The sequence below is a fragment of the Camelus bactrianus genome, chromosome 6 (assembly GCF_048773025.1).
Source record: "Camelus bactrianus isolate YW-2024 breed Bactrian camel chromosome 6, ASM4877302v1, whole genome shotgun sequence".
NCBI classification, from domain to species: Eukaryota; Metazoa; Chordata; class Mammalia; order Artiodactyla; family Camelidae; genus Camelus; species Camelus bactrianus.
In genome coordinates this window covers 19,932,548-19,959,236 of record NC_133544.1, presented here as the reverse complement: position 1 = coordinate 19,959,236, position 26,689 = coordinate 19,932,548, and the positions used below count along the sequence as shown (strand labels likewise).

General features: G+C 35.8%; 1 protein-coding gene across 10 annotated transcripts in view; it reads right to left on the bottom strand.

Moving 5' to 3' along the window:
* The window catches only part of CEP128 (centrosomal protein 128), a 357,239-nt gene that overhangs the window by 205,774 nt on the left and 124,776 nt on the right, over positions 1–26,689 (bottom strand). For all 10 annotated transcript variants that reach the window (XR_012507429.1, XM_045517288.2, XM_074365179.1 and 7 more), the window contains 3 exons: positions 20,362–20,526; positions 6,584–6,760; positions 2,250–2,309 (listed from right to left, as the gene is read on the bottom strand). Coding sequence is in view for 9 of the 10 variants with exons in the window: in XM_045517288.2 (XP_045373244.1) it covers positions 2,250–2,309; positions 6,584–6,760; positions 20,362–20,526 (402 nt within the window). In the remaining variant the exon portion in view is untranslated. The remainder of the gene's footprint in view (positions 1–2,249; positions 2,310–6,583; positions 6,761–20,361; positions 20,527–26,689) is intronic.

Genomic DNA, 26,689 nt, shown 5'->3' with positions numbered 1-26,689 from the left:
AAGAAATTCATTTGGCAGATTTATGAAAACAATTACTAAATGCCATCAGAGGTCCTTCTAATACTGCAAAGTGTCAGCATGCACTAGCTGAAGGGCAGTTTTACTCTCCATACAGTTCTTGTCCTTTGATTTCAGATCTTATCTTCCATACTTATAGAGCTAGCTGTCTAGTTACAGTTCATGGGAATTACAGTATGGTACCCCATCAATAACCTAAGCCCTCTTTCTAGTAAATAGATTCAATTCCTCCTTAGTCAGTTGGTCAGGACAGTACTGCTTATCACGACCCTTTTACACTGTAGAGAAACAGTCGTCTCATGCAGCATTAAAACTCGTCTGATCAGAAGTTCAATCCCATTAAATGATAAGGGAAAACTACTCGCTAGCTCCCAAATTAAAGGGCTATGATTAAGAGTCATCTCTGACTCTCATAATTTAACTGAGCAGCAGCAGTGAAAGCTTTCTGTTCAGAAATGATAAAGATTTTAACTTGAAAGAAAATTCCAAGTACACTGTTCTTGTCAGAATTGTGGAGTTGGGGAAAAGAAAAAAGAGAAATGCTTTATTAATGCACAACAAGTTTCTAGCCAAAAAATTCTGAGACAGCAAAACACGTATATTCCAAATCTTCTATGCAGGTGGCATAAATACAAGTTTGCATTTGCTTCTATCAAAAATTGTTGAGTATGCACAGGACCACTGTACTTAAAGGAGAGAAAATTTAGTAAGGTTGAGTAAATTCCTGTGTCCAATCGTAATACTGTTAGTTTTCTTATTAAGAATTTTTTTAAAGGCTTCTCTAACGCATATCTAGTTTTCAAAAGTGAACTCTTCCTTTGTACCACCTCCCACCTTACTCACCAATCTCAGGGTTTTATCTGTGTTTACTCAAATATTCACCTTTTTGCCACTATTATACTTAGCCAACTGGAGAACTACTACATATTTTTCCTGTGACCAAGTTTAAATATTGCATTTTTCTCGGAAGCCTTCAGTGACAGGCTGGCAGCATCCTGCCCTCCCAACCTTCCAGCAAACCCCATAGTCAGCTCTTCCTTCTTTGGTGTTCCTCGATGTTTACATATTTCTATGACAATATAACACATCTGAAAGATTTCTAAAACTCATTTATGTATCCGTTTTCCTTGTTAACTTTCATGGCTTGCTAACACTTATAGCCCCAATGTCTGTACACGCACAAAAAAAGTACAGAATCAATAAATCTTGGCTGAAGGAATAAAGACTGAAGATGGCAATACACATAATGGTAAGAATGTTAACTGAATCTGACATGGCATGTAATCCATTCTCCCATTCTTTACATGGCACTGGAAAACTCAAATACCTTCTCTGAAACCTCACTCTTGTCATATTTTTAAATAAGGATATAGTACAAAATTAAACATTCTTTCTTGCAACAAAATCCTAAATTTGACCACAGCTGGTCAGGTTTATAGTATGGTTGGTTTTCTTACAGAATTTAAGTGGGATGGAAGATATATGTACCTTAAGCTGAAGAAAACTATTCTAAAAAGGAATGCAAGTGTTTAAGTATTAATACTTGAATAAATAGATAACTACATCTTATGTGGTCATAATTGTCTATATATGTAAAGAAATGAATTTCCAAGTTGATCTGATCTACAAAGGTAATTGGTAACTATCCCACAGTGTAGAAGAATCTTTTTGCTAAAATTAGCAAATTGTTCAATTTTAACCTTCCATTAAATTTAACAAAGGATCATGAAGCAAAAATATTATTGTCAGAACATAGAGTTTACCCCTCCCATTTTGTAAATGAGAGAGTGAGACACTCAGAGAGCTGAAGGATTTGCTTGAGCCACACAGAGGTTTGTCAGGCTTTGAGCTTACCCTCCAGAACCAGAATATATGTATATATGTTTAATGAAAGCTGGTTACAGCTGCCTTGACTTTTGGCTCCTCCAGAGATTGCCTACCCCAAGGAAAATGCAAAAAAAAATGTGTCTCTCTGAAAATCTAATTTTAATATTTCAAGTTTTACCTGCATTCATTCTGGCATTCTATGCCTATATATTTAAGCTAATTTTTCAATGTTAAACTAAAGGAACATGGAGGTTTCCTGAATGCATTACAATGATGTCTTCCCCAGCAATGAAGTTTTACACCTTCAAATGCTCAGTTACATGCTAAAATATATGACTAGCCCAAATAGGATGCCTTGAAGGTCATAAAAATTATGGTAACTTTAGGATTCAAAGATTAATTACCTTGCTTTCTGCTAACCAGCGATGTGGGTCATAATTGACATCAGGACCAGATGAAAAAACCTACAAAAAAGAGGAAATAGCCTATTAGAAGTAGATTTTTCTCTGAAATGAACTTACATCAATGAAAATTCTTTATTATTACATCCAAAAGTTTATTCTCTAAACTTAAGGATTTAAAAGAAGAAAGTTCATACCAAGTACGAAATCAATTCCAAACCACCATTTATTTAGCATGTCTGTTTATATAAGAATGTATATATGTATGGATTGACAGCCAATATTTAGCTCACGTATAGAGACATGCATCAACTCTCAAGTGCTACTATTGCTAGACTCTCTGAGGCTGTTCCACAGAGTTTTGCGTGGCAAACAGCCTCAATTAAACCAGTTCACTTCATTTTTGTTTGTTTCTTTTCCTTAGACTTGTTCCCAGTAATGTATTTCGCAGTGGGTTAGATGTAATTATATGGAAACTTAATCCTTCATCTTATTTTTCCTTCTTTAATTTTATACTATGAGGGCCATTTTGGCTTATTAATGTGTTCTTATACAACAGAACCTACTCAATTAACTTCATACAAACACTGCTTTATATTTCATGATGGTAACAAAATTCTACAATAAATACATTGTCTACACCAGCTGCCCTGATTTCCTTCACACCAACTCATATAAAATCCCATGCCATCTGGTTCTGCCTTATTACGGATTAAACCATACTCAAAGGTTGTCAATGACTTTATAATTGTAAACACAAAAGTTTTTCTCAATTCCTACTGTCTTTGAACTTTGTGCTACTTATGGTATTTTTGTAGGACTTTTTTCCTAGAAATTTTCTGCTTAAAAGTGTCCTTTCCCTCCGTAAGAGATGTCTATTCCTATTCTCAAATACTTCCACGCTTCCTGATGTGTGTACACATCACTCCCCTAACAGCATTAGGTAATTCATTTAGACACATGTATGAGGAGTGCTGATCGCATGCCTTATACAACAGTGATGTGTTCTTAGACATAAACTTTCATGCATTTCTCCCATTACCTAAATCTCACTCAACTCTCATGCTTTCCCTGCTTTTTCAGTGAGATATTCCCTAATCACTCTAGCTCATAGTGTTCTCTTTCTCTTCCACATCTCTATTATGTTGAATATTTGTAAACATCCATTTATCATTATGATTTTTTATTAGTCTTTTTCATTGATCTCTGTCATAGTCTCAAGACTTCAATGACCTAAGATATAGTGCTCAAGATTAAAGACTAATTTGAGATGAGTACAAGTAATATTCATATGTTGTGATCTGCTTTACAAATTTATATATAGTGTTTAAGAGAAAGCCACTTGTCCATTTACAAGTGGTGTGACTTAATTTCTCTAAGCTGTAGGTTACCAGGTATAAAGTGAGCAAACTACATTTGGTCATCAGACCAAGGTATAAATTAAATAAAACTGGTGTTAGTCGCACACTGTCTGGAATACAGAACACCATCATCAATACTAACAGCGTATCAAGATATAATCATCAGTAAATAAGCTTCACAGTCTATTATGAAAAGAGCACTGTCACAGGTATTTGTTTTATATATATATATCGATTAAGCTATATATAGATACAGATTCTATATATAGACATAGATTTGTTATATATATAAAAAGATTAAAGAAACAGAAGGTATGTACATGTTAATATGAATATGTTACCAAAAAAAGTTAGTACATAATAATGATAGCTATCAATAGTCAAATAGCTACTAAGTGTAAGTTATTTCACACGATAATGTGCACCGTCTATATCTTATTTAACTTTTTTTTTTTTTTTACAATAAGCCAACTTATAAATGGGACATGAATTCTCAGAGAGAATAGAGATGACATAACTCATCCAAGGTTATACATTAGCAATTTGGAGAGATGTAATTTGAACCTACATTTGTCTTGATCTAAGGTCCATCCTCTTTATGCTCTACAAGTAAATGAATACTCAGGCCAAGTGATAGGGGAAAAGCTCTTGAATTATCAAAGATTGGTCCGGGAAAATAATGTATCTTTAAACTGAGACACTGTCCTAATTGTTTCATAATCGTGGTGGTTTATTAAGTATCTGTCCATAGGTTTTCAAACACTGCATGCACTTACTAAGGTGGAATAATTAATAAATATAGTGCCTGAAAAAAGAAAAATGTAATTAGAGATAATATCAATATTCCCAAAGGCCTTTCTCAGGCTCCTGTGTTACATGTCTATTATTCAGTCCATTCCACAGCACAGTCACTTTCTACATAAAATGGCTGAAAATTTCATCAGCAATATTTCAAAAATCAACAAATGACAAGGAATGGTTGGAAATATTCCATTTCTTAAAACATTTTACAAGGACCACCAATTTCCACTATGTTTCTGAACTATAAAGCAAAGAATCAATTTTATTTTAACAAACACCTTGGTGGTTTTTTTGGGGTGAGAGCAAACATTATGTTCTTGAGTATTCCCTCTTTTTTTTTTTTCAATCTTATAGTAGTGAAACAACAGAAGTTATTAGTGGAAAGAGATTGACAATGAAAACATGTATTATTTAATAAATCTCAATAGAATTTCCATTCTTTCAAATTTACTTTCCATCCATTACTTAGGTTGAATTAGTCTTTGTCTTGAGGAAGATGTGTAAAGACCCATGACCACAATCACTGCATTCCTGGAAGCCTATTAAAGAATAGTATGCTTTTCGGGGTATGTTGGAAGGATAAATTGTACCTCATAAAGAAATAAAATATTCAAGCAATCTTCTATCTGCACACTGTTTTAGCCTATAATTGGCCATAACAACGTTTATATATCTTATAACATGACCCAAATGTTTCCATTTTTACATCTCTACTTTACTGAAAACAAGCCATCCTGACACAGATTCTTAAATATAGACTAAATATTGCATTGTTAATATGTGCCTCTTTTAGGTAAAATTAGGATTTCAAAGCCACATACCCTTTAAATATATGTAAACAAGACAAGTCTTAAATAAAATAGCATTACCCAGGAAAAAGAATAAACCAGAATTATAACAGCACTGAAAGAGGTAGTTTTCCCCTCAAGCCAATTACCTCTCATATTTGGCTCACAGTCCTCTCAAACTGACATTTGAGCTTTAAAAAAAAATGTATATAAAAACACATATGGTAGAAATTCCATCAACTCCATCAAATTCTACCAGTTGAAATATTTCCTTTAAAGTTGAATCCTAAAGCACCTTGAACCACAAGAGTGGAATTATCATTTTATGTTCTCTGAAACATCACTTAAAGAAAAGGGGGAAAAAAAAAGATGGGCAGGAAAAGCAGGAAAAAAAGAGGGGAAAGTAGTTTTATATGAGGAAAAAAAAAGATGAATGACAAAATAAAAATAAGGAACAACTGAAAAGGTTTTAAAAAAGCCTTAATGCACAATACTATAATCTGAGTGCTGTCATATCATCACATGAAATAAATACAACAGTAAATGAAGGCTAAACTATAATGTGTTACAGCCATACATACCAAAGCAATGCAATGCTCTTTGTATGTAATAGAGCAGCACCAGAACCTAGAGTCATAAGAGGTGCTCACCTCCAAGGAATTAAGAACATCCATGACTACTTCTGTTTTTATTTATCATTTCACTAGGACTACAAATTGGGTAATAATAATCCATTTTAAAGATTAAAAAAACTCAGTGAAATGTAATTTGTATACATAGGAAAGGCAAATAGCATGGTGGTTACTTGCTTAAGCTCCAGAGTTAGATGCCCAGGGTTTAAGTCCCAGTTCTACCATCTGACTAGATACATGGCCAGGGGCAAGTTACGTAACCCCTCCAAGCCTTGCTTTCTCTGGTCTACAATGGATATAATCCAAGTACCTGAAGGACGGGGTGGTTTCAGCAGTTAAAGGAGAGAATGCATACCCTGTACTTACCATAGTACCTATAGTATAACTAGTACTCAACAGATGTTCCCCAGTAATACGGTAACAACAACAAAAATGGCCTGTGATAATAAAAAATTCAAAATACAGGTTTTTTTGACTCTTATGGATATTTTTTTGGTCAGAACTGCTGCTTCTCTTATAAGACACTTTCTTTTACAGAGTGAGATACAGGCAATTCAGTGGAGTAACAGCACACTTTCTCTCACCATGACTGTGCCATAGATAAAATAACTCATTCTGAAAAATGCAAGATGTTATTTTGTTCCGTAAAACTCTCTGGAATAAAAATGTGACTACCATGTAACCATGCATTAAGATCTCATTATAATTATATATTAGGAAACTAACTGAAAGGCACTATGAGAACTCATAATTACTTTCAATTTCTCCATTGAGTCCCTAGAGAAGGTTTTACAAGCTGTATCAATTTCCTTTCCTATCACACCAAGAATGGATTCCTGTTCAGTCTCTAGACAAAGAAGTTGATCCTTGAGTTGCAGTCTGGCCTCTTCCATCCTCCTTAAGTGTTCTTCTTCATTGCTTATGTGTTTTTCCTAAGGCATTGATAAGGAATAAAAACATAAGTTAATTATTAAGTGGAGGCAAGAAACACCTGTAATATCTGTACAACCAACTCAAAGAAGCATGTTAGAAAACAGATCTGACTTTGTCTGTCCCTTTATTTTACTAAAATAAAATATTATGCCTACTCATTAACCGAGGTCAAGTAATAAAGAATTCAGAGGTAGGGCATTTAGTGAAATAGTGAAATATTTTTTATTTGAAAAAAAAAAAAGTACATACATATAGTAATTCTGTAATGAAAGAAGAAAGTTCAAAAAACTCCTTCACCATTTTAATAACATAATGCCATTAATGAAACTAAGAGTAAAAGTTGATGCAACAAATTGACTTTGAGCTCTCAATAAATTTTAGTAAAACACTAGAAAAAGCAAAATGTCAAATAAGATAGCGATAGTTTCATTTCAGAAAAAAAAAAAAAAAACGTTACTACTGCCTTTATCTCATCAAAACAGTTTTTAAAAAGCCTAAGTCTTCAAATGCAGTCATACTGCATAAATGCTTTGAACTATAAAAATTTGACAGAAGTTGGAGGTAGTTTTCAAGTGAGCAAATATATTTAATGAAAGGGGGTTTCTAAGGAACCCTTTAAGAGGTTACAAGGACTTGGGCACCACCCTCCCCCACCCTGGCAAAACAATTCTCAATCATTTTGATTACACAATTTCATCATTAGAGGAATTCAAGTGGTATTGCATAAGTCTTGGAGGAAAATAACAGAATCACTAGAATTGTGAGTATAAACAGTGGACCAAAAAGTCATAATGGCTGGCGATTGTTGCCTTCAGTCATTCCCTGGTACCCTAGTCATCTTTATCCACTCTAGTGAATACAACACAAGCAGGAAGATTATGTGGTCAACAAAGCCAGCTAGAATTTAAAATAACACAGAGATCTGTCCAGTGAAAATTAATCATGAAAGGTAGAATGGTATTTTAGCAGAATACACGATATTTCCTTGCAATTCAACATACTTTAAAAAAAGAATGAAACACCCTCTTTGCAAAGGAACCGAGTTCTTTCACAACCTGTCTTCTGCCCTCCTCTCTAGCGTCATATCCCTCCTTACTATTCTCTCATACTTTAACCACTTGTAGTTTCTCAAGATGCCTACATGTGTCTCCTCTGACCACATCTGATCTGTACAACTCTGCTTGAAATCTCACTATTCAAAAATGGAGCTGGTAGCCAAGATACAGTGTTTGTCTTCATGAATACAGCATCCCAGGCTGGACCTCAGCTATGTAGACTCAGGGGCTGGATATTTTTTCTTTTTGGTACTCTGATTTGAGCCAGCTTTTAGCAGTAGAATACATTAAGCTCACAAGAGACTAATGTACAAACTAGAATGCCACTCAATTGACTACATTAATTTACAGTGAGAACCATAACTGCCATATGGATCAGAATGCTCATGTCAGCATAACCAGTATGTTTTCTCCCTGTAGACCAATCTAGACCGGAAGGCAAATTATAATCAGAATGTTGCTTAATGAATAGGAAAGCAGAGCAAGGGGAGTTTGCTTTAGGAAACAATGTTTAAGTGGCATCACGCTAATGGTAGCCTGGCATGCCCATCTACAAGTCAGGATTTCAAATCACAGTAATAAGAGTGTTCCATTCTCTTGAGTAGTGTCTGGATGCAGGCTGCTTAAGTGCATCTCTCTAAGTTTCTCCTTTGTCCACATTCAGCTTCTGCTCAGACTCTCCCTCTTGATTGACAGGACATCTCTTTAGATGCATCAACAGTGTCACTATGTCTTGCTCTCATCTAGGAGCTTTTCTAAAAAATTAACATTCTGACTCTGAACAATATTTGTTGATTTTATAGTTTGCTTAGTAGAAAACACCTTACTGCCAAGTCCCTAGGCGAGGATACTTTCTTCTGTACTGTTGCTATGTACGCACCCACCTATACTTCCTATCCTTCAAACTTTATCCTTCAAGATCCACTCTTCTTTCTTTCGTGATTTCCCAATGCAGAATATTCCCACAGCGTATTATGAACATCATGGTTTCAAAAAATGTATCAATCCATAATATGTATTTTTGCACCTGTCTCCCTTAATAAACTTCTAATTTCAGGAGACCACAAGACATGATTATAATCACCTTCCCTACTTTGCTGAATAAGTAATTTAAACATTTTGTGAAGATTTAAATTCAACACTGCAAAGATCATTTCATCAATTACCAAGCAGATCTACACACTCAGAGACTGCTGAGGTATGTATGCTAGGAGGTTTCCTCCACAGAAACAAAGGCCTCCAGACAAACACAAGCTTGCGTGTCCTTGTTGGTGTGATGTTAACAACGAAAATACTCTCTCAGGGGTTACCGATGTACTCAGAGGACAACTGTTCATATTCTAAATCCAGGCAACTCACAGTGATGTTCTACTTGATCTTTCTTTTCTCCTTTCCCTCGCAGCCATCTTTCTTTTCCCACTATTATTTTTCTGTGCTGTTACCTGACTCATTAATATGAAGACAGAACTATTTCTACATTTCAGTATTAAGAATGTTGATATTGTCAGAAAGGCCTCTCACTAAGTTCAATCACTTTAGCAAAGGCTGACATTTCATTATCTACTTCACTGTCTTCAGTGAGGCATTCCGTGTGCCATGTCCAATCTCCCTTTGAAGTAAAACTCGCAGAGCTATAAACTCACATGAACCTTAGAGGCCAGTGGGCTTCGCTACCCATTCTTTCAGAAATCCCTTCTTTGACATTTCTGACAGGTGGTCATCCCACCCACCCCTAGGTGACTAACTCAAGTTTCAAGGAAAAGGGTACTTGACAAAGCTGCAGAATCTTTCCATTAGTCTAAGTGCTATACTCAAAAATTAAAGTAAATAAATAAATCCTCCACCCGCTACTAAGTCTTTTAGTGTTCCAGGTCAAGGTATATGTTCTTATTTAGCTAGTTTTCAGACACTGCACCATACTGGTTCTCCATCCTTTCTGCACATGCTCTAAGAATCTAAATCTAGGAGTTAAGTTAAGCTCTTCCATTCTATACTTAAGCCATTGCAATTTGATTTATTCATTCACTCTATACATTTTATGGAAGGCCTACTATGGCAAGACATTCTTCTGGGTGCTAGGGACACAGTGAACGAGACAGGTTAGAGTCCTGCTCTCACAGAGCCAACAAATGTCTCCATGAAATTTCGACACTTTCATGCTCTGGCTGGAGAATATTGGTTTCAACACTAATTGTAGCTCCCAAGGACTGGGACTGTTTCTCCCAGTTTTGTGTTTCAGAAACAGCTCTACCAGTGGAACAAGCACAGCTCATTCTGTGAGATGATGGGAAACAGGCTGACATTAATCCCAACATCCAGTCTAATTTGGGGGCATAGAGATTAATAAAAGCAGATGGTAATATTTAGGCACTACTATGGCTATTCCCTGGTCTTCTAGTAAAATCAGAGGGAGCAGTAATTCTACAAGATTAGCAAAAAGCTAAGGTCTTGGGAATATAAGGAGCTTCTTCACAGAGGATAAGGGCTGGGGACAAACAAATCTGACAGTAGCAGTCTATATGACCCAAGAAGAGAAACACTCTAGACTATGACTGAATTTAAGAAAGAACCTTAAAATACAAACCCAACCGTTAACTTTACAAATAAAGAAACCAAAATTCAGACCAAGTAACGACTTAAGTCAGAGACAACAACCCATAAACTAAGTGCCCTGGCTCTCTGACTAATACTCTCTGCTGAAGTGCTATAAAGGCCCAGTTCTTAAAATTGGAGCTTAGAAAGCCATTGTGAAAAATTTAGAAAAGCCAGCAGGTTATGTGGGGACTACCGTAGTCATAAAGTAGAAAGAGCAACTCAAAAAATATTTCCGAATGAACTTTTATCGCTACAACTAAAAATATGACATACTGGCAAATTCAAAATAGACCATAAAACGGGGGAAATCCATCAAGCACATAATATCCTAATCTTTTAGGGGCTACCCCCCTCCTCTACACTGGAGATGTACCCTGTGTACACATAAAATCTCTTGGCAGATTTTAGTTAAGAACGACAACTAATCTCACACTAAACAAGGTACAGTTCCACTGTCAAGAGAGCAAAGGTTTCATGACGTTTCTGCTTCAGGACAGAAAAGGCTTATATTGTTGACACTTGTGTCTAAAGGAAACAAAAATCACACTGTTCACGATGTCATCATACACACGTGCACAATCACATATGTGCACGCACACACATGCATACACACACACAGAGTTGACCGGCTTTATCAATGAACCTGTGATTCAAAGGATAAAAAATGTTCCTCTAATTATACTTTTCTGTTTCAGCACACCCTTTACAACTCAGAACATTCACTCTCCCAAAGACTGTAAGGATTACAAGGAGACACAATCTTAATGGAAATAGAACTACTTCAATAAAACTTAGACCATGTCCAAAATGTTATCTTCTTGATAAAAGCTTATGAGATTCCTTCAATGTGTTAAGTGCTGCAAAAAAGCCACTTTATTTCTAATATGTTTATTACATAAAATGAAAACAGTTCTTCACACCTTAACAGAAACATTACAGTAAATAAAGCACACTCACACAACTAAATAAATCATTAATTTACAAAGTTAATGCTTTTCCATTACTAAAAACAAACTTGAGTAAGTGTGACAATACTTCAGCACATGAGCAGGGGATGCGGGAAAGACGGGATAAGAAGCAGAGAGAAATCAAATAATGTTAAAGGTTGAAATTAAACAATGTAATTCAAAGTTATTGGAAGCAGGGCTTGTTAAAACTATAGACCTGCACATATCACCTAAAAAGTTTTGAGAAAGAATATTTCTGTAACTCAAGATAACTTTTATGCCTAAGCCTTAAATCCAGGACACCAGCATTACAAGGCAAATTATGAAACTATCCTGAACAAAAATTGGATCTGTCTGGAAGCCATTTATCTGACTCTCTAAAGAAGGTTCACATTGCTTTTGCCAACAGAGTTGACTCAGCTGCAAAGAAGTTAAGATACAATATGAAATGCCAACCAAGGCAGAAACTGCAGCACGACTAAAAGAGAAGGCTCTGCTATGGATATTATAGAAAATTTTTAAAGAGTATGATCTGGAAAATTACTACACTAGTGTTAAAACTATCTTGCAAAACAGCCAAAAAATAAATAACACATTAGTTGCTGTCGCGTGTAAAACTAATTTTTTCAGGCATTTCTTAAAAAAAGAAGGTCTTACATGATGGTGAATCTCTTAAATTCAAAGTACCGCTATATATTCATCGTTTAGATTGGGATCAAAAAATAAAAAACATAACAACAACCACCCTAAAAACATCAGTTCAGATCAGGTTGACAAAGTCTCCATGAATTCAACCTATGTTTATCCTTTGGCCTCTGTGAACCCAACACTACTCAGGAGTAAAGAGGACAAAGGGAGGTCATAAACTGAATTTCTTACTCTGTATGAAAGTCCAATAACATGCACGCCCTTCCTCACCCCGGTGAATACTGTAACAACAGACAGGCTGAGAGCTTAGGAACACTGGGTGCTCCGTCTGTGTGCTCCTGGGGTGCTTTATACGAGCTTCTACATGTATCTTTTATGTCCATCTCCTCACAAGACCATGAGTTCCTCTAGGGCAAAGATCTTATTCCTCTTCATTTACATATCCCAGCACCCTTCACACACTGATGGTGGAAATGTAAACTGGTACAGCCACTAAGAAAAACAGCACAGATGTTCCTCAAAAAATTAAGGACAGAACTACCATATGATATGGCTATCCCACTTCTGGGTATTTATCCAAAGAAAACAAGAACACTAATTAGAAAAGATGGATGCACCTCTACGTTCATCGCAGCATTATTTACCACAGCCAAGATACGGACACAACCTACATGCCCAACAACAGGTAAGTGGATAAAGAAGATACACACACACAACGGAATACTGCTCAGTCATAAAAGAATATGAAATCGTGCCATTTGCAACAACATAGATGGACTTTGAGGATATCGTGCTAAGTGAAATAAGGCAGAGAAAGATAAATACTGTATGACTTCACTCATACGTGGAATATAAAAAGCAAACAAGCAAAATAAATGAACAAATAAAAACAAACACATAGATGCAGAGAACAGAGCAGTTGCCGGAGGGTTAAGGCCAGGGGGGAGGGCAAAATGGGTAAAGGGGAATCGCCTGTATGGCAACAGATGGATACTAACTCTTTGGTGGTAAGCACACTGCAGTATAGACAGAAGTAGAAATATAATGTTGTATACATGAAATGTATATGATGTTATAAACCAATATAGCCTCAATAAAAAGAAAACTAGAAAAAAAATCCCAGTACCTAATAGAGCGTGGCACATAGCGATCGATCAATAAATCTCTCTGGAATGCAAATATCCTTTTACATTCCATTCATTCCACAAGTATTTTTTTTAGTGTATTCTCCATGTGCCGGGCATAGTAGACCCCAACTATGCAACAATGAAAGGGAAAAAGATCTCCAAACTCAAATAACTTCTTGTGTTTCAATAAGTTTGTTTTTGCAATAGATCAACCAGTAAAATCAGTGAGGGCGAGCATCTTACCCGTAGCAGGTTATTATAACCATCAAGGCAAGCTGATGTCACAAAAGTGAGCACTGCCAGGGGTTAAGAAGTAATCAGATGCAGTATAAATTTTGAGGACAGAACCAATATGATCTGCTGATGAGTTAAGAATGGGTCAGAGTGTGAGAAAATGAGATGGTTCTTTATACGTATTTAGTAAGGAAAAGAATATTATAATTCACTAAAGATTGGTTTTCTAAAATTAAAATGCTACTATTTTGTGAGTTAGATATATACCTTTCTCCTCTTTAAATAGATGCTTTGCACTATTTCCTTCAAAGGAGGCGAAGATATTATGATTAATAGTATTTAATAGTAAGAACTAAGAGCGCTGAGTGAACAATAGCACTAACTGAGAAAAGTAATGGCATAATTAGAACACTAGACACAGGATTTGATGCATATTAAAACTTGAGTGTAGAAGACTTCAATCTACAACTTGGTCTTAGGCAGGCTTAGGAAAGTTATTCATAAAACAGAGGTTAAAAAAATTGGAAATTCAAATTTAAACTTCTAACCCCACTTAAGGAAATTATTCTTGCCTCGGCTTTTTAGTATCTTTTCCTAGGAGAATGTTGAGCAATACAAGGATCACTGGCAGCACAATCAAAAAGGTGTTAGGATGTGTATTGGATACATTCCTAGAAATTAATATTCAAAGTTGGAAACAAAAATGCCTCTGAAGGGTATTTTATGCATTCATTAAGTTAGGACCATTTTATAATGATCACATATTTCTCTTAAGTCAATGCCTGGAAACAGAAATAACGTTATTTAAAATCAGCCACTTTTGATGCATTTCTATTTCTGAAACAAAATATAGACAAGGAAACAAACAACTAAAGTTTCAAATTATGCAATTGGAATGAACACTGTTTAATTTTCAGAAGAAAAAAATGCACCATTCATCTCCAGAGAAATGTTTATAACAACCATCAGGGATTTCTTCCTCTGTCTCTCTTTTTTTTTTTTCCCTTAAAGGATGCTTTTAAGCATGCATTTATTTTTATGAAGAATATGGAAAAAAAGTTTAAAAACAAACCTCCAAATAATGTAACTTACATATACAATAAACATCTTCAAGTTGTTGATTTTCCCTAAAATTCACAGAATATTGCTTGTTCAACATTAAATGACAAAATGGATTGAGTCAATAAGCACTTTTAAATGGTGATCAAAGAAAAACTCAACGGAAACAAACGAGGACATTCATTTTATGTTCCCTTTTAGGTCCACCAAAGCAAGCTATGACTGCTTAACATCCAGCAAAGCACTGAAACAGATGCAACAGAGAACTTCCATGTAGCCAGTTCCCCTTGGCTTTCCACACCACAACCAATTGTGGGCACCATTATTTAGCCTTACTCCTACACGATGGGTATCACTCCCAATTTCACAAGCAAATAAAATCAAACTAATAATACAGGATTTTCAAGGAAAGTGCCCAACAGGACTACTTTCCTCTCAAGCCCTTATAGTTATCAACCACTTAGCGAATTAAAGATGAAATGGCACACTTCGAAATCAAGTCCACATCAGGAGGGGTTGTAAAGATGGAAACTTTGACTTCATTCCTCAAATTCATTTAAAACCAACCTCTTTGATTGTAAATGGTTGGGAGAGAGATCACTGCCCATGGAAAAGAGTTTGGAAATGGCTTCTCCATACCTGAGTTCCAGTCTGGAAAGCAGAGACTAAATGTCCCTGCATGTATCTATATGTCTTACAGCTTCCTCTGCCACAGCTGTGTGTGTAACTGGACTTCCCCACCTCCACTGTACAGTCACTTTACCGTTGCATTATAAATTTCTTTGTTAATATCTGGCAGAGTTTCACAGATGGTAAGCACCCTGATGTTTCAGTCAATTCTCTGTAAGGACTTTTCTGGAGTTAATGACCATCAGGGACTTAACTAAAAGTACTTTTAAAATGACAAATGCAAAATTTATCATTTTACCTTTAATTTGGCAATTGTATTAGTATTTTCACTGTTGTTGTTGTTTAAGATGAGATAAATCTGATAGGAAATTACTCTTAGCATCCTAATTCGTGTTTATTTAGAGTATCTGGTTTCAATTTACCTCCAAATTAATATGTGGTAGTGACTGCTTTATTCTACTCACACAGTTTAAAATAGATGAGGCACCAAGGAAAGAGCACAGTCTGCCTAAAAATGGCCTGAGGTGTAAACATTAAAATAAATGCTAGAAGTCAACAGCTCACTTGTTTCTATTTCTTTCTCGTACTTCCGGGGAACAAAAATTGAAATCAGAGAATTTTGCCTGCTACTATCAAAGAGTTCTTACTAAAAAAAAAAAAAGTCAAACTATGATTTTGCAAAGTTCTATACTTTATAGAACAGACATCTGACAATCATATATTTTCCCAGATCGTGAAAAATAGCAATCCTAAACAGATGGTCAAATTAGAACCAAACACAAAATTAAACAACACTGATTCATTTTTTCCAGTCACAGATATCTTTTATGTGGAAATATCAGGTTTTAATTAGACTTTTTTTTTTAACAAAATCACTGATGACTCCTACTCCAAAATTTGTGTCAGACTGAAAAAAATAAAATAAAAGAGGATATGGTAATCTGTTGAATATAATAACGGTAACTTTAAATTCAATGCTAAAAGTTCATGAAAAGACACAAATGTGAGTCATTTTACTGGCAGTAAATAAAGGGAAAAATACAAGAAATTTATGCTCATACCCTGTTTCCACCACAAGCTATGCACTGTTGGGCAAGTCACTATACTACACTCAACCCCAGTTTCCACCATCTGTGAAAAGGGGCACCATAATTACACTTGCAAATGTAAATTATAATTACCATTTTTTAAAGATCCACGCTGTGTACAAGAACCCAACATAGCCATAGCCTCAAATACGTTGCTAAGTGTCACTTTCACAAATGATTTAAATAAATCATTTCATGGGAAGGAACAAAAAATACTTCTACAAGTCCTAATCTGTTCAACACTTAAGTTCCTGTGAACTGCTATAGCCTTAGATGTCTCACGAGTTGTCTCCTAATTGTTTCATTGCAGCCATTCTCATCTCCCAAAAGAACTACTAATAGGAAATAAACTCTTATAAAGAAAATTAAGCATAACTATAGAAACAAGCACATATTACATGGGTTAGCTAAGCATTCCCGATAACCTACATATAATGTACAGAGTGGCCGGAAATGGTTCTAACAGAAACCTTTTTGATTAGAAACCCCTTCAGTCCATTAGGCAACATTTATCGAGTTCATTGCATTGCTTAAATAGTAGTAATCTTTGGGATATAAGATATGGACTTTTTTTCATTGAAAATATAGTTTTGTCCTATTTTCTTGTTTTTATTTCCCCCAGTCTAGCCAACACATACACATAGAGAGAGAGAGAGAAAGGGAAGGAGAACGAGAAAGAGGGAGAATCAATGTGTATATATATCCACAGCTTATCCATATTTCTTTATCTACACATAAACATATGTGTATGTACATGTGTGTATACACACATATCACTTTATCCACAATTTTATATTTATCCACAATTACTAATTATCTGGAGTTTCAGGCTTTGTGCCTAGTCTTGAGGATGGAAAAACAACCAAAATTTGATGCCTGTCTTCAAATAGCAAATATAACTTTAAAACTGTTCACCTGCTTGGTTTACTTGACACACATGCCTTCAATATCACTTGCTGATAGAACTACCAGCTCTTTTCACATCAGTAAGACTTTTGTGAACCATCTATTTCAAGTGATTCATCAAGGTCTGACTCTAAACTTCCAATCAGCATAGTTCTGCAGTAAGTCTTACTCCCAGTTCCCTGACCCTTAACACCTAACACACTATTAAGTAGTCAATTGATATTTGCTAATTGATTTATTGCTTGGTTGAACAATTAATCGGCAACTATTTGGTAATACAATAACAACAAAATAACAGCAGCTGCTAATTGATAGCTTATTAGGTATCAGATACCCTGCCAAACACTCTATATACAATTTCACATTTAATTCTATAATAAAGGTACTATTATACCTGTTTTTAAGGATGATATAACTGAGGCTTTGATTTTAAGCAACTTGCCTAAAGCTAACAACTAGAAAATGATTTACACTCAAAGCTTTGCCCAAAGCTACTAATGCTATATGCTACCTCCCAAAGAGAAAGGCCTCATCTGTAGATGGCTTGATCCACTGAAATTTTGACTTATAGCTAACTATACTAAAAAACAGGTCAATACAATCAGCAAAGTCAATCCAAAGTATGTAACAATCATGTACACAAAAAACAAACATTAAAAAAAAAAAGCAAGCATATAAGCTGCGTATATTTGTGTGTGTGTCTATATATCCTTCAGATTACTCACCATTTCAGGTTTCAGAGACATCTTTTCTCTGCATTAGCACCCACTGTCAGGACTTGACTATATAGTTCTAAAAACTGAAAGGGATTTTGCTTTTAAAGATCTCACTGTAAGTTTTCAACTGCAGACCCATATTTTATCTCTATCCCATCCCAGGCATCCAGCACAATGCCTGTCACATACTAGATGTTCACTACATAGCAAAGGAATATCGTGGCCGCCCATTATCCACGAGGGATACATTCTAAGACCCCCTGGGGATGCCTGATATCAAACTCTATATATATGATGTTTTTTTCTATACATACACACCTATGATAAAAATTTATAAATTAGGCACAGTAAGAGATTACCAACAACTAATAATAAAATAGAAAAATTATAACAATATACTGTAATAAAAGTTATGTGAATGTGATTTCTTCCCAAAATATCTTTCTGCACTGGATTCACCCTTCTACACCCTACATGATGAGATGAAGTGAATGATGTAGGCCTTGTGATATCGTCTTAGGCTACTACTGACTTTCCGACAATATGTCAGAAGGAGGATCACCTACTTTGGGCGATCCTGGATCATCAAGCCATGATGATGTGGATGGCTGGATGTCAGGAGCAGATTTAGATGCCTGGGGATCTTGGGTGGGAGAAAGTGGGATTGCTCAAGATTTCATCACACTACTCAGAACAATGCACAATTTAAAACTTATGAATTATTTCTAGAATTTTCCATTTAATATTTTTGGACAACTGGTCCAAAATTGATCATATCAGTTACTGGGACAGGTTAACTGAAACCGTGAAAAGGGAAACCACTAATGAGGAAGAAATACTGTATAATCATTAACTCTTAAAACTCTGTTCTAAGCTGAATGTTCCATTTACATGCATGTCTGATAATGCGTATGTAACTGGAACACCACAAACATAATTAGTGAAAAAACATTTATTTTAAGCACAACAAGGTAAACTAACTTTCCAACACATCAAAAATTTCCTCACTATTTCTTAAATGCAAGTAATTAAATATAAAATGTGTTAATACAATCTTCTGGCTAAATTTTAATTATGGAAGTTGGGAAATTCAGCATTATCTCCATAGCAACAATACTCTGGCAACAGATATATTAAATATGTGTGAACATTAGACATAATCAAAACAAAGCATGACATAAGAACCAAATTGCAAAAGTTGCCAAGATTGTCAAGATTGTCAAGGCCTAAATTTAGCAACTTAAGCACATTTACTCCAAACACATAAACTCCAAACTAACTTAAATTTTATTTCCTTGATTTTAACAATTAGTAATTTTAACAATTACTAGAAAGGCAAAAATATATAAATATATTAAATATAGTGAACTTTGCCAACATCAAAAAGAGCAAAGCGTTAAGAAAGTTTCTTCCTAGTTACATGCTGTATCATCTGCAAGCTGTTTGAAGAAAATTAAAGAAGGATAAAACAGAAAGACTATAAATTTGTTTTCACTGCATTCCTTGCAAGAGATGGGTAGTAAGAAAAGATGCCAAACTGAAGAAGAATCTCTGAATCTGGGACAAATCTGTTATGCCTGCGTTTGCATCAAACCGCATCTTACTGCTCTGTCAGAAATTATGTTCTTTTTCCAGAAAAAAAAGGGCTGCCTACTGGCTGCACCATAATAGGTGTTAAGGAAAACAAACATGAAAGATAAAAATTAGTTCTTTAAAATAAAAAAGTTTCTTCCTAGACGTTTATGAAGAGTTTTATGACAGCCCACTCAGACAGTTCCTTTATCACAGATGTTAATAACAAGTATCAGGTATGGGATTCATTTGACCCTGTCCATACTGCTTTATCCTATTACCCATGTTAACAGTCTTTCATATATTTGACTCCATCATACTCAAATGCAAATCCTTTTAGGAAGCTGGTAGAAGATACAGAAAGAAAATTTGAATATTCTGTCTTCTAGTCTCAGTTGACTTTTTGCCACAAAAGTAATGACTCTCTAAAAGTCCCTGCTATTCTACCCAATGCCTGATATATAGCAGACACCCAAAAACTGTACACATCTACTGAGAGAAAAGCAGTGAGGCTGCTGGAGATGTTCCAAGGTTGCCAATCTTCTTCAGCTTCAGTCTTTGCAACTGCGAAACTGAACATAATACTACCAACTGATACAGTTACTATGAGCGTTAGAAGTGCCTAGCACACAGTGACCACTTACCTATTATGTATCTTATTTTGAACCTTAGTTTCCTAGTAGGTTAAAAGGGATCAACAAAATTTAACCCAAAGAGTTGTGAGAATTAAATGAGTGTACATACGTAAATCAGCTGGCATAAATACCTGACAAAGAGTAGGTCTTCAAGTAAACCATAATTCCTTTCTTTGCTACCAGAAGAAATTTAAAAACAGGTTACTAGTTGGTTGAAAGAATAAAAATCACAGCATTCTAATAAACTTCTACGACTTTTTCTGGCACCAATACAACTTTCCTATGAAAGCTTACAATTAGCAATTAAAGTATATATACTATGTTCTAGAAGAAATACTAGAGGAAAATCAAATAAGTCTTTTAAATTAGAATTCATTCACATTTTTACCTTTTCTTCTAGTTGGTCCTTCAAACACTGATATTTTAGCTTCAGTTTTTTGTTCTCATTTTCATTCTGCGTTAATTCCTCGGTCAGCCTGTCGTACTGTGATTTCAACTTCTCTAGCTGGCAATGCTGGGCTTTAGCCATATTCTTATCTTCTAAGCTTTCTGCCTGAGAAAAAGAGAAGGAGAAAAGAGAAAGTCCACTGGCCACAGTGAAACTGTACACAAAAGAAACTCCACATTATACTCGTGGGCAAACACCTTGAGACTTGCTACCTCTAAGCATTCACACATGAACATACACGCAAAGGGAATGTCCTTTGCATGTATTCAATCACTCGCTAGCAGTCACTGAGCACCTACAAAGTGAAAGGTGCTCTACTAGATGCTGAAGATGACACAAACCGTAAGAGAGATGCTCCAGCCAATTTCTACGACAGTGAATATGAAGCACTGAAGAAAGGTACAAGCAGAGGAGTGCGCAGCCCAATGAAAGCACAATGACTGCTGAGAGGGGAAGGATTATGAGAGAAGTGTCTCCAAAAGAATACACTATGGAATATTACTGCCTGATCAGTTTCCTCATCTATAAAAGGAGATCAACAATATTCCTAGTCAAGCTACCTCCTCGTTTTTGGCAAAGAACTGTGTACTTTTTGCACAGTACAATAGACTATGAATCACAGCAGCCAAGAAACTACAAATAACTTAATATGAAAAAGAAAGAGTTTACCAGTGATTATTGTAGTACCAACAGTGTACAGTACCTGGTTTTCATTCATTATTTGGAATATAGCCAGAATCAGTTTTTTAAAAAATTAGGAATAATCTGTGGATGGGATTCAATAAAGATTTGCCAGGTATGTGAACTTACAGACTTTTAAAATAACAACAATGTAAACACCGTCTATATGTCAAGCACTGCTCTAAAATCTTTTTGTGTACTTTTTCCTCATTTCGTCCTCAGCACAACCTGACCAAGGAGGTACTATCACTGTTACCTTTTTTGAAACTGAAGCAGAAAGACACAAGTAACTTGCCCAAGAGTATGTAGTGAATACTGCAGAGCCAGGATTTGAACCCAGGAATTTTCTACTGTCTATACTTTCAACTACTCTGCCTCCCTGCCATGAAAAGGTACATATATCGTACGGTTTAAAAAAAGTTTTTTTTTTAAATAGCAGGGTGCAACTTGCAATGTTAAACAGTCACACTTACCAGTTACTGACACCTTATAAGCAACTACGTAGAATCTGTTACAACAGAAGTTTCAATGTGTAAGTTTATGTAAGTTTATTATGTACATTTAATTGGGTAGTATGTTGGAACATAGTCACTGGAAGTAATTTCCCAAAAGGAAGAAGTTTTGTGAGTTTCAGACAAAAATCATTATTTTATTCACCCCACAAAATTCAGCTAAGACTTGATGCCACTTTGAATTAACGAAAGAATTGATTTTTTAAAATGAGGACTCCTATATTCACTACCCAAAAATAAACTTATAAAGTCTCATCAGGAAAACTGTTCAACTATGATTTTAAGTTTCAGTCAAATGCTTGGTTTTTTTGTGTGTCTTATAAAAAACGTAGATATAGAAGGCCAATAGTGTGCTGGGCCAGCTCACAGAGATTCTCAGGGAACAAATGTGCTTGTCTCTCTTCCCAACTCAGTCTCCAGTGATGCTGTTTGACAACCTGAAATCAGCCAAATGGGGGGTTTATACCACTAAACCTGGCAAATGCTAAAAATCAAGGTTTTCCCCCCTTTACCTCCAGAGACCTATTTTAAAACATTTACCAGCACACCAACGTCTAAGTTTGACTAAGAACTTACTTCTTGTTGTGGTTTTATTATTACATTTATATTTCATTTTAGGATTTATAAAGCAAAGTCACACTCACAAAGACTCTGTGATAGAGGTCAAAGACACTATTGCTCCCATTTCACTGATGAGGTAAAAAAGGTTCAGTAACTTGACCAACATCACGTGGCCAGCAAATGGCAAAAGTACAGAACTCCACTCTTGGTCTTTTGATTCCAATAAAGGCTCCACAAAATTATTTTTCTTGAGCATAATTAGGTAATAATCCAACGTCCCTCAGATATTAATAGCAGCTGGAGTATTTCATTAAAATGTTTTACATTTAAATTTTAAAATAGGCATGAGAAAGGTAGGTCTAGATGGAGAAAAATACATTTTGTGCAGAGAAAAAAAAATATAGGTAATGTATCAGCACTTATTAGACTCAGAAAAAGCAATGAAATAAGGTAAAGACAAAGAAAAATAACATTTATAGAGATACTTATCCAAAGGGCTCTTGTACATAACTTAGTGTAAATCTTCAGTGATGACTGTTGTTATCAATTCCTTTTAATTAATGTAAATAAGTCAGAAGTGTAAAATTATATTAATGAAATAGCATGAGGTGGGGTTGTTCCTTATGGATAACTCACTTGGTTTAAAAGGAAAGTGCTGGCCCCTCACGATCTCTGGCTCTCCTTTTAAGCTCGTACACTGCTTTTGTACCACATTAAACAATGACTGCAACATTCCTCCTCATCTCGGTACTCCAAATTTTTTAAAAGCTCTTAAGTCTTCAGAGAATCTACAGGATAGTTCTAAACTATATCTTCTTGACGTACAGATAATTTCTTAAAGCTTTACTGTCATCTCACTATACATGAACACAAAGCACTTCCTAAAGGCAAGCAATTTCTCACATTATAGGGAGAAATCCAAATCAGATCACAGAGCAAGTCAAGAGCAAATCCTTCCACTTCTAGGCTTTTAAACATTTCAACCCAATATCCACTGAATATGTTCTATATGTCTCAAACATGATGCTAGACACCATAAGAGGATACAAAAATGACTAAGACCTGAAGCCTGCCCCTCTGGAGTACCAACAAAAAGCTACGGAAACACAGAGGATTGAAAGATTTATCCTGACTTCGGTTGATATATTCCAACTTCAGGGAATTCACAAAAGAGGTGAAAAATTAATTGGGGCTTGAAAGAGTAGGGAGCCTTTTGCCTCCTGCACATTGTGAGGAAAGACAGCCCAGATGAAGATCCGGCTGTGAAAGGTATGCGTGGGAAATGGCTGCATATTTGTATGAGGAAAGTTGGGAGCATAAAAAGGCCACAAATATGAACAGCTTGGGTGGGACTATATCATGGAGAACTGGGGTAGATTTGGGACTCTGCATTTGAAGTTTTCAAGCAGGAAGTGACACTCGGATCAGTTTTTTAAAAAGGCAATCAGGGGATATTCGAAAGTTGAAAAGGAAGAGGTGGGAGTAGAAAGAGGAACTAAGGGGGGAGTACGGAGGCTACTGAAAGCCATGCAGCCCGCATCCTTGTTTCTACTATGACGCATGATGTATTGTTCATATGCCAATGCATCCAGGAGCAAACATAATCTCTGTCAAGCAGGCTGTATCTCATGACTTCATCTCCCTCTCAAGAAAGCCAAGCACAATGTGACAATAACGTTCTTATAGAGATGATTTTGAATCTGTGCCAACTGATTAAATTACTTCTTGCTCCTGCTCAAATGTGTGTTTGTCATACAACCTAAATAATGGTGATGGGAGCCAAAAATAGGTCAGCGAGAGGGAGAAGAAAAGGAAGGTATGGTTTCAACTGTATTCTCAAGAAAACTGCAAGTCCCTTGAAAGAACCATTTCTCAAGCCATGACCTAACAAATCATTATGTACTCATCCTCATGCAAAAACCCTGCCTGGCTTTGAGATCCACATCATTCTTCATCAACTCTGTCCTCCTTACTAGCAGCAGCTGACTGACTTATTCTCTTTATTGAGGGTTTTGGCATATGATCAATTAATGCCTTCACAACAGCATCATCAACACCCAAATATCTAGCCAACAAACCAACATCAAAGTTATTTGACTGTTGTATTCCAACCACCTTCACCCACATTCCACAACAGCAACCCACTGCACTACCCACTCCTAGGACTTTACCTCTGAAAATCTAAGCTCCCATACAAACATTCCTATCAAATAAGCAACCTGTGCTCATAGATTCCTTTCTCTCCACTCTCCCATCCCTTTGCCCATGATACTCCTTCAGTAGTAGCCACCTGGCAGTACCTTACACGATCCCGGACTAGCCTCATGCAGTTTGTACCAGCCTTCACAGCAGTATGTTTTCACTACCATGAATTACTTACTACACTACTGCTTTACTCTTCCAGGGGGAAGAAATCAGTCAAGATTCACATCATCCTAGTCCATCCCTATCAACTTACTCAAGCGTACTTATTTCTTTCAAGATCTTCAGAAGAAAATAAGCCCAGTCTCCTGCTGAATCCTATCCACCAGGTTTTTTATTCAGCTCCTCACATCTCCTCATGGACTTTCTCCACCCATCTGTGACAAATGGAATGAACACTTTTTCAGTTCCTCTTTTAGCCTATCTGCCACATTGACACTCCTGACTATACCTTTCTTAAAATGCCCTGTCTGGTTTTCTAAGACACCATTCTCTTCTGGTTTTCCTCCTGTTTTGCATTTGGTCCTTTATTTTTATTTGCTAGAAACTCTTTCTCAATTCTTTCCTTCAACATTGGTGTTCTAGAATTTCATCCTCTTCTTTCTCCCTGCATGATTGGCATCCAAATCCTATGATGTCAACTACCAACAACAGGTTATTGGTTTTCCAATATTTAACTTTAATCTCAACTTCCCCCTCAACTTGTAACTCATTATGTACTAAACTGTTCGCAACCTACACTTTCATGGTTAGGCTTAAGGTCGTTTCCACCTAAATCAACATACTAAAAAACTGGATTTGGCATTATTCTCTCCAATTCTGTTCTGTCTATATTAACCATCTTGACAAAGAGCTTCATTATCCAACTAATCACCCAAATCTACATCTAGTCATCCTTGATTCTATACCTTTTCCAGCACAGCAACGTAGTTAAGAACTCAAGCATTTGACCATCTGAGTTCCAACCCTGTCTCTACTACTCTCCAGATTTAAGACCTTGGGGCAAGTTACTTAACTTCTCATGTCTCCACTTCCTCTTCAGATAGAAATTAATACCATACAAACTGCAGGGATGATGTGAATATTAAGTGAGTAACATGTAAAGTTCTTATAGTAATAAAACTAGCATAAACTAAGTGCTGAAAAAAATGTCTGCTAGTATTATTATCATCGTCACAGCCAATCAACGTATGATATGTACTTTATTTTCTTTTACCATCAGCTTTTCTTCTCCATATATCTAATTCTACTTTTGTTTATGTCCTCATCAACTCTGAAAGACTATTATGCCATATTTCACCAATATCAACACATATTTTTTTTACATTTTACCTTCTCTGTATTAGGATGTTGTCTTATGGTTGATAGCATGTCATGTTTTCAAAGGCAGTATATTTTTTTTTCTTTAGTAGCACACAACAACGATGCATCTTACAACTGATGGTGTCTTAGGTTCAATGAAATAGAGTAAAAGCCTCTTACCTATTCTTTCAGCCTCCATCCTGCTCTGCCCACACCACTTAAATGACCCCAAATTCAGTACTGCCAGTAGCCTATGTAGGACTGGAGAAGAATTCACAAAATAGCGGAAAACATTCTACAAATAGCAGCTATTACAAGATAATTTCATCTTTCATTATAAGCATTTTTATGGTAGCTGTATTTTAATTATAATTTTTTCCTCAAGATTCCTTAATCTTTGAAGATGTATCCATGTATTCACTTATTCAATAGATATTTATCATGTTCCAGGAACTGGGTGCTGGGGATTATAGCTGTAAATAAAACAGGATCAAATCCCAGTACTCATAGAGTTTTCATGCTAATAAATGGAGATTTAAAAATAAATAATATGGAATCTGTATCATATGATGATGGTGCCATGGAGAAAAACTAAAGCAGGAAGGATGGATGGATTAAACACACTCCTGACAATCATATTATGAAATGATTCCCCTGCATGGTGATAATGCTAATATCTAAAGATCTTAGAAATATTTCCCCAAATGCAAGATCTCAATTATGCATTTACCCAGGCAACTTTGATTTGGAAAAGGGGTAAATCTCAAAAGCCTTACACAACCTGCAAGCTGATCCACTTTAGTTACCATACTAATAAGGCCCATAGTTAAAGCTTCTAAGGCCTTGACAAGTCTCTGCCTTTTACATTTTAGGAGATCATAAATGTTGAATGAGGGCACGAATCAGGTCCACAACTTACTGCCACCTATGCCTTTCCTGAACTCCCCAAACAGCTGAACATTCTTTTTAAAGGGCTTCAGTGCTCTGAAATAGGTGCTCCCAGGTGGCTG